This window comes from Monoraphidium neglectum, assembly GCF_000611645.1.
Source record: "Monoraphidium neglectum strain SAG 48.87 unplaced genomic scaffold scaffold00627, whole genome shotgun sequence".
Taxonomy (NCBI): domain Eukaryota; kingdom Viridiplantae; phylum Chlorophyta; class Chlorophyceae; order Sphaeropleales; family Selenastraceae; genus Monoraphidium; species Monoraphidium neglectum.
Window position 1 is genome coordinate 13,385 of NW_014013001.1, and position 8,803 is coordinate 22,187.

The window sequence follows — 8,803 nt, forward strand, 5'->3', positions numbered from 1 at the left end:
GCGCGCGACCCCCTCACTGAATTCAAGCTGGAGGGATACAACCTGTTCCTGGAGACGACGGCGCAGGTGGGGGGCTGGGGAGAGTGTGTGTGTGTGTGTGTGTGTGTGTGTGTGTGTGTGTGTGTGTGTGTGTGTGTGTGTGTGAGTGCGTGCGTGCGCGCGCGCGTGTGCGCACGCGCGCGCATCTGCGTGCACATGAGTGCATGTGTTTTTTTGGGAGAGGGGGGTTGCATCGATGTGATTCAGGGAATGGGAGGCAACAGGCGGGGGCACATTGCGCGCCAGCGCTCAAACTCGTTGGTACTTGGGGACTCCTGATGTGCCGCCGCCCCATCGACCCGGGGGGGTCAAGTCGCGCGGCACTGATGCTCGAAGCCCCTGCCCTCGTCCTTTCGGGCCACTGTCGTAACTCGATTTTATATCTCTTGCCTTGCCCACACCGCCGCCGCTGTCCGATCGTTTCCCGCCCCCCAGATCCGCCGCAACGTGATCTACAACGTGTACGTCTTCCAGCCGCAGCGGGTAAAGCCCGTGGACGGCCAGCAGCAGCAGCAGCAGCAGCAGCAGCAGGAGCCGGCGGCGGCGGCGGCGGCGAGCGGCGGCGGCGGCCGGCGGAAAAAGGCCAAGGCGTCGGCGGCGTGACGTGGGCGCGTGCGTGTGTGCGTGCGCGTGTGCGCCCTTCGCTCGTGTGTGTTGATTCTGCCAGAACCTCAATAATCCCTGTTCCCATGCCCTGCTTGTGAGCGGCGCGGCCCCCAACCTGACCAGGCGCGCTGAGTGTTATTTGATCCGAGTGTTTCCGCCAGCCGGGCGCTTTTTTGCCTTTCTGCGGCGGCGCCCGCCGCTTCGGCCGCCGCCGCCGCCTTTTTGCACCTGGCGTCGGCGCAGGTTGTGAGAGCCCCTTTCACGTGCGTTTTCGCGCGCGTGCAGCCCGACCGTCCCCATACGGCTGACCTCAATACACCTCCGAAGGTGTAACGGAGTCGGCGCCGACAGACGAAGCCGTGGCCGCTGCGTGTCCTTGACAGCTCGGCATTGTCGTGGGAGGCGGGGGCGCGGGTGGTGGTGCGGGGTCGGCTGGAGCCTGGGTCGAGCAGCTGTGTTGGCTTCGGCAGCGAGGCGTTGGGCGCCTTCTGACCTCCTGAAGGTCTGAAGTCAAAAGGGCACGTCAGTCTTGAGCGGCCAAGCTGCCAGTCAACCGGGATGCCATGGCCACATGGTGAGCTAGGCTCCGGGCTCAAGGTCAATAGGGAGCATGCATGTACTCTGATGTACAGAGCTCCAAATCAGCAGTTTGCTTGTAGGGCAGTATGCCGCAGCGGCATCCTGTCACAGGCGCGCAGCCAGATTCGCCGCGCGCTTTTTCAGGCCGTTGGCCTTCGCGCTTTGCGCGCTGCAGGCCGTCCAGGGCCGGCAGATGCATCGCATGCGCGCCACCACCACCCGCATTGCTCAAAAGATTTGATTCGAAAACACGGCGCCGATGACCTTTTCCCGACGTGATCCAGACCTGAGATAAGAGGGCCCCAACGGCCGTGCTGCTTCCGGCTCGGCCCAAGGCAAAAACGCTCGCATGTTCGTTTCGCAATCACCGCCATCGTGCTTATAAGCAGACGCGTACACCCGGTCATCGTTGTTGTGTCCAGCCACCCCGCGGGATCGTTGTTGCTATGGCGCCCCCCGTCTCGTCGACAGCACAGGCCACGTCGTGGTCGCAAAGCAGCCACTCGGCTCAGCAGCAGCCCCACGAGCAGCCCCGCAACGCCGAGCCGCGCCAGCCGGCCGCCCCCCTGGCACCCTCTGCATCATGCGCGGCTGGGGCCCGCCGCAAGCGCCTTAGCGACTCGGGCGCGCTTGATGCCTGGATGGACCCCTACACCGGCTCATTCTATGGTGTCATCGCTGAGGGTGAGTCCGCGTGCCTGGTCCACGCGCCGGCAGCGGCGCCGTGCTGCGATCTGAGTCAGCGCGCCGCTCAGCGTGCTGGGCCACCAACTGGCCGGCGGCGACGCGAGTGGGCGCTGCGCCCCGCCAAGCAACGCCCAGTGCAGGGGACCGCCCCTCACCGCACGCCCCCGCCCCCTCCTGCCTCCCACCTCTTTGCGCGCCACAGTCGGGCCGTTTTGAGGGGCCCGTGGCCCTTTCAAAAGGCATGGGACCCCATGCCCGCCCGCCGAGGGCCCTCCTTGGTTGACCGACCAAACTGGTCGGATGTGGTGGGGTCTCAGGCAGCAACATGTCGGGTTCCCAGGCCCTATACAGAGCCCGATGACATCACCAGGCCGTTCCGTCTATGATCGCCGCAACCGGGGCGTCACGGCGCCGCCGGCGCTGCTGCCCCTCCATCTCAACAGCCAGAGGACCGTTTCGTGCGGCGTCTGGTCTTAGGGTCCGGGCGAGGGCGGGGCTTTGAGGCGCACGCCGCCGCCGCGGGTGCAGCGCCTGTTGTCGGGCAATGTCGGGCCCGCCTTACCGGCTTCCAGCACGCGAGGGAACACTGTCGCCCCATTGCATGGGCCGTTGTACGCTTTTATACTACTCGAGGAGCCGCCGCGGCGCGCTCTCGGCCCCATTTGCTGAATCCCCGCGGCCTCCCATTCCGCGGCGCGGCGGCACCGCAATCGGCGCAGCAACCCAACACGAACGACCCCGCGCCGCACCCGTGGCTCGTTAGCGCGGGCCGCGGCGGCGCCACTGCGACACCGTGGCCGCCTGCCCCGCAGGGCCCCAGCGCTCGTCGCCACGCCTCAGGACGCCGCGCCGCGGCCTCTCGCCGCCTGTCGAGGGTGGGACGGCGCTGCGCGGCCCCAATTTCTCATCCAAGCCTCACTGCCTGCAATGCAGCCCTGGTCTGGTGGGGGCTCCCCATCCCCACTGGACTTCTTTCACAGCTTGAAGCTCCTGGTTACGTTGTAGTGACCGGAAGCGTCTCGAGGGTTCGAGATGTCAGCAATCTTGCCTGCAGGCTCGCTTTGGCACCCGCATCTGCACCCGAGCTTGAATTCATGCGCCATCCATTGCGAGCGCGCGCGTGCAAAGCCTAATGCGCAGCGGCGGCAACCCGCACAAGGGCTGCGCGCGCCCGCTGTGCCTGTCCGCGCGTTTGCTGGTCTGGTGTAACCCACGCACGCCATGTCTCTGGAGTAACGGGGCCGCCAGCTGACGCGTCGGGCGTGCGGAATCTTGCTGGCGGGGTGGGGCTCGCAGGCTAGCTGTGGCCCCTCCGCAGTTCTATCCCCTGGAGAAAACGCAGCAGTGGGCGTCGCTTGCGCGGCTGCTGGCACCAGCAGTCGTGCGCCTCTTGGTGTGCAGACCGGTGCGAACATCTCGTCGGCCAGCAGCTGCCCCGGGCAGCATCCGCGTTCCTAGGGTGACAAGAGCCAATTGAGGGGAGGCGCGCGCAGCACCTCCTCGCGCGCAGCAGTGCAAGGAGGTGGATCGCCTCATTCTTGTAGTTCGAGTTGGCGGCTCGGATCGCACCGCGTTGGCCCGCGGCGGCGCCTGGGATGAGGTTTTGGCATGGCGGCTAGGGCATGACTCAGCCGGGAGTGATCCCTAGGGGAAGCTGAGGGGCCCCACTACCTCCTAGCAGAGCCTGCGTTCTGGAGCTGGGTACAAAGCATGTAGTTGTGATTATTTCAAACTGTCGAGCGTAGCCATGGGTCTTGGTATGGTGAGTTGCGGACGAACCGTGTCGTGAATCAGTCAGGGACGAACGAATAAGAATGTGAAGTTCTCTAGACCAGAGCCCGAACTCCTCTTGAGAGGGCAGATTTCAGCACACGACATCACATACATACGTTAAGCCACGCCTAGCCTCAGGGACGCGCTCAAATAACCTCTGCTGTGTTGCACAGAACCTTCTGCGTGCCCTTGGGGCACCATTAGCGCTGCCCGTGGACCGGGCCTACCGCACGCCAGTGCCTGAGAACCACTCACATGTGAGTCAGACAGGAGCTGCGGTGCATGTCGTTACTTGCACATCCCACGGGCCTGGCAACTACATAGATCGTAGCCGCTGCTTTGCGCAGCAGCCGGTCGCCCCTGTGCCGGCGCCACGTGCGTACGTTGCGCTGCGAACAGCAACCTCTGCCGCACTCACAAAGGGCGATCAGCAAGCTGTTCTGCCCATGCGACTGTGGTTGACCACGTCTGACTGCTGACCACGCCCCCGCGCGGCCGCCTCAACACTCGTGCTGCCAGACACTCAGGAGCGGCCGCAGCAGGGCTCCCATACATGGCCCTGCCTCAGCAGCCGCTGGGGCTGGCTTGGGTGCGGTTCGCCCTTGCCCTAGCCGCAGCCAGCAGCGCCGCGGGTCTCTCCCCTCAAGACTGCTACGTTGGTGGGCGCAGCGCGTCGGGGCGTGTCGGGGCGTGCCCCTCCCCATGCGCGCAGACAATGGGCCGCCCAGCAGCCGTCTTGTTCTAGAGGTTCAGTGATTAATCCCGAGAGCAACAGCCGCGGCTTGCCTACCCCCACTATCTGGCTGCCTGCGGCCCCTGGTCGCACAATACCGCGTTTCGTCACAGGTTTGCTGCAGCCTGAAAGCACACCGTTGAACGAAAGTGGTGTCCGTGAAACGCACCCCACATACAAGCCCACCTCCCTGACGCCGCAGGCCTGCCTGCCACCCACACTTTACACCCCCAGGCCTCTCCTTAGGCACGTCCGCCGCTTTCCAAGCCACGGTCGCCCTCAAGCTGACAACTACTGTCACCGATAATGGGAAGAAGGCCAGCACCTTGTCAGCCACTCTCCAGCCCGCCGCGCCCTCGCCCGTCACCGGTGCGCTGCCACTGTCCTTCCCCCCGCCGGCCGCGGGCTGCGGCTTCCAGGACTCGCTGTTGACTAATCCCAAGGACGATGCTTACACTGCCCTCTTCGCCAAGCTGGCGTCCAGCCAGCTGGGAGCCGGCGGCGGCAGCGGCGGCGGGGGAGGCAGCGTCGGTCCCACAGCGAACGCACACGACCCCGCCTTTTCATGTGAGCGCACACTCCTTCATTGTTGGCCGCGCCGGCTGCCTTTCTCGAATCTGGGCTGCTGGCCAACGGGCGCCGCCGGCGGGCCAGCCAACATGTGACTTGGCACTCGCACAGGCCCCCACCTCGCTGCGTGCGCTCCGCCCGCCGACCGTGCGGCACCCGCAGTCTCTGTCGGCGACCTGAGCGGGAGCGTCACCCGCGGCGCCACCCTCACTGCCTCCTACACCATCACGGGTCTTACGGTGCGCAAGCCTTCAGATTTGCTGCCGCCCCACCGCTGCGGCTGCGGCTGCGACCCGCACTGGATTGTGTTGATGAGCACCCAGTGCCGATCCTTGATCAGCCCGGTTTGTTGCCTGTGCGCAGCTCTCTAAAGGATTTTACCGCGAGGGGCGATTGCAAGCACAGTACGGCGTACCATGTGCCGGAGCAGGGCATAGGTACGAGCGTGCGGGTGCAGCCTACAAGTATCTGTAGCAACCCGCCGCACGCAGAACCCTTCCCCCATGCATTCTCCCGCGCCCCCCCCCCCGCCCCGCAGCTCTCCCTGACCGCCGCCGACGGCCCAGCCAACCTTGTCAAGGCCGATCGGCGCAAGAACGTCAAGGTGACAGCCGCCATAATCGCCGGCACCCTCAACCTCGACATCACGACCGGCAAGAAGGGAACCTCGGACACCACTACCGCCAGGATCGACCTTGCAGCCGCGGGGGCTGCTTTCGTCAAGGCGCCTACGTGCCGCCTCAGCCTGCGGTCCAAGACGGCGGACTTCTTCCTGGACTGCGGCTCCCTTGCCCTCCGCCTAAAGCCGCTCGCGCCCGCCTTGGACTACACCGGCAAGCAGATCACAATCGCGCTCGGGCTGAGGGCGGCCGCCTTCCAAGCCTCGGCGCCGCTTCGAAGCGCCAAAGCCTACGTCCCACCCGGCACTGGAGGCGGTGGCGGCGGCGCCGGCGGTGGCAGTGGTGGCAGTGGCGGCAGTGGCGGCAGTGGTGGCAGTGGCGGCAGTGGCGGCACTGGCAGCGGCGGCGGCGGCGGCGGCGGCGACCCTTCCCCCTCGCCGCAGCCGTCCCGGTCGCCGGGGCCCGTGGACCCGGAAGCATCGCCTGACGTGCTGCCGCCCGGGCCCCAGACGGACCCGGTCGCACGCAATGACGTCGCCCCGTGGTCTTCCAACACGGGCGACTGCCGCGCCTTTGTCCTGCGCAACGACAAGCTGCCCGACGCCGCCAACACGCGCGTCTTCTTGTGCTGCGCGGACGGCGAGTACGTAGAGGTGGACTCAGTCCGGCTGGCGGCCGACGGGCAGTCCGGCCCGACCCGCGGGTGCGAGGCCGAGGACGGCGGGTGGCTGGACTGGGGCACGGACTACGACGGGGACGCGCTGGCCAGCGGCGCGGTGTTCCAGACGCATTATTACGTAACATACACTCCGCCGGGTGGCTACACCGCGGCGTTCACCGGAAAGTTCAGCTACAAGCTGGCGCGGGACGTCGGGCCGGAGAGCACGGCCGCTGTCACCTGCAAGGTTCCAAAACCGACCCCATGAACTCGCTGGAGAGCTGGCCAAGTTTGCCAGCTGGCGTGACCCTTCTCCTCAGCTTGATTTGGTTCATGATCAGCAATCGATGGAGGCTTGGCCAAAATCCCTGCTCATAACGCAGGAGAATGCCGTGTGTATCTGTGCCTTGGTTGGTTGCCTGCCATTCGTTGCTGCAGCACACCTTGCGACCTGCACTGATGAGCCGATTGCAGATGCCTGTCCTCTCATCAAGCATAACCATAAACATACACGCTCATGCAAGTCAGCGTTCTCTGCGCATGCAGTTGAACCAACATCACGAATACGCACATGCATATGTATTCCGCACTGCAGCGCCGATGGCTTAAAAATCCGTCCATCATGCACCGCACCTGGCTGGCTTTTCTGTTTGCTGGTGTTACACGCGGTCCACTGCCCTGTGCAGGGGCCTTCTCTTTGCGTTTTGCATTCTTCTGTGCCTGCAATTTGGCACCTTCATGTAGCAATGTGTCACCTTCTTGTAGCAATTTGTCACCTTCTTTTCCTTTGCGGCCCTCCGGCCCATTTGAGTTTCCACCATGTGCTTGCCCAACCTCAAATATAGCTGCTCTGCTAGTTTGCGCTGCACGCGTATCTTTTGGTTGAATTCACAACTGAATCCAGCTGTACCCACAGTATGTACATGTTGACATCATCAGCAGCGCTGGGGCAGTTTTGTGGCCCCATTCCGCCCTGCAGGCCCCTGTAACGCAGTGACAGGCCTGCTCGGTCGCGCTCACTGCTGAGCCTGCCCTGGAAAGTCTGGCAGCCACACATGGGCACGACGTTATGCACGCAGTTGCAGCATCAGCAGCACCCTTTGAGTAATGTTGATTGTTTGAAGTTGGCCTGGTGACAATCGAGTTACTTGCAGGGCGCAGATGCAGGGTGCGAAAAGCGTCAGACACGCGACCTGCATGTCGGCAGCAGACCGTCATGATCAGGGCAGCCAGGCATGTGCAGTGCGGGCTGACGCCACTGTCGCAATAGGGTCACTGATGAACCAACAAGCAACTGCCCCTCGAATCCGCTGCTGTTCAATACGAGGCGCCACGTGGGCCGGCGCCTCGAATGGCAGCCTCAGTCGCATGGCCAGCAGCCCGCCTCAATTCATCCGCCGCACTTGCCGAGTGCTCGAAAGCACCACTGCTGCCACAGGCACATCAGAATCCACCATATGTGTTCGTGTGCACATGGACGCTGTGTTGGGCAGACGGGACGAACACCGCCAACTTTGCAACAAAACTGTCGATGGACCCTACAAAACACACAGCCCGGCTGACAAAGTGGCGTGCGCCTGCTGCCACTGGTCCGTGAGTTATGCTGCCGTCACCCGCTGCGCTCGAAGCTGTATATGTCCCCAGCCGGCCCCTGCGCCTCGGCCAGCACCTCCGAGATCGCGGCCAGATCAGCGGCGTCCAAGGTTAGCGCCAGGGCGCGCGCGTTGTTCTCGATGTGCTCTACGCCCCGCAGGCCGATGATGGGGTGCACGCCCTCGCCCTGCTGCATCACCCTAGAGGGGAAGGCGCGTTTGGGGCAGGGTTGGGGGGGCGGTGCTGGCCCTTGATGTGGTGGGGCTAAACTTGGTGGGGCTGAATGCAGTGCGGGGTGGGGGTGTGATGCGCGTAAATGCCGCAAAGCAAGGGGCACCAGCACAGGGTGGCTCAGGCGCGCCTGCGGGGTGCTCAGGAGGAGGGTGGCAGGCGCCCAGCAGGCAGCCCGCACCGCGCGATGTGCGGGCGCCCAAGGCGGGGCGGCGCGGCACAGCTGTGCGGCCCAGCGCGGCGGCCCCAGGGGCAGCGCACCAGCGCACGGCGACGTTGGCGACCGTGACGTTGTGCTTGTCCGCTACGCTGCGCAGCACCTGTGAGTGTGCAGGGTTTTGCATTTCTTGAGAGGCCGGAGAGAGGTTGGGCGCATCGAAGAGGCGCAAACCAGCGGGTGCGGCCGCCGCCAAGAGGGCCATTGGATACAGCCAACCTCGCCTGCTGCGCCCGTCTCGCTCCCTCAACATGCAGCGCAAGACAGAGCGGCCCCGCGACGAGATGATGGGCAGCTTTGTTGTTTTGCGGGGGGATTTCGAGGCGGGGGGCGCACCGTCAGCAGCCTGCGCCAGAGGTCCTGGCCCCCAAACCGCCTGGCCACGTTCCAGTACATTTTGAGGGAGCTGGTGTTGAGGTCCACGTTGCTGGGTGGTGGGTGGTTGAGGGGGGGGCGTGGTCGGAGGGGGCAGGCGGTTTGTTGAAGGGGGTTTGGGT

General features: G+C 64.8%; 3 protein-coding genes across 3 annotated transcripts in view; 2 read left to right on the top strand and 1 right to left on the bottom strand.

Moving 5' to 3' along the window:
• The window catches only part of MNEG_4501 (hypothetical protein), a gene marked incomplete at both ends in the record, with an annotated part of 1,975 nt that extends 1,333 nt beyond the window's left edge, over positions 1 to 642 (top strand). The window contains one exon of the mRNA XM_014047024.1: positions 475 to 642. Within this exon, the coding sequence (XP_013902478.1) occupies positions 475 to 642 (168 nt within the window). The remainder of the gene's footprint in view (positions 1 to 474) is intronic.
• A 3,016-nt stretch (positions 643 to 3,658) lies between these two features.
• Positions 3,659 to 6,533, top strand: MNEG_4502 (hypothetical protein; the record flags this gene model as incomplete). The annotated part of the gene is made up of 5 exons (XM_014047025.1): positions 3,659 to 3,673; positions 3,858 to 3,941; positions 4,837 to 4,984; positions 5,150 to 5,226; positions 5,526 to 6,533. The coding sequence occupies 5 exons, from the start codon at positions 3,659 to 3,661 to the stop codon at positions 6,531 to 6,533; spliced, it is 1,332 nt and encodes a 443-aa protein (XP_013902479.1).
• Positions 6,534 to 7,874: 1,341 nt separating this feature from the next.
• Positions 7,875 to 8,803, bottom strand: part of MNEG_4503 (hypothetical protein) — a gene marked incomplete at both ends in the record, with an annotated part of 1,882 nt that continues 953 nt past the window's right edge. The window contains 3 exons of the mRNA XM_014047026.1: positions 7,875 to 8,058; positions 8,351 to 8,409; positions 8,643 to 8,733. Coding sequence (XP_013902480.1) covers positions 7,875 to 8,058; positions 8,351 to 8,409; positions 8,643 to 8,733 — 334 coding nt within the window. The remainder of the gene's footprint in view (positions 8,059 to 8,350; positions 8,410 to 8,642; positions 8,734 to 8,803) is intronic.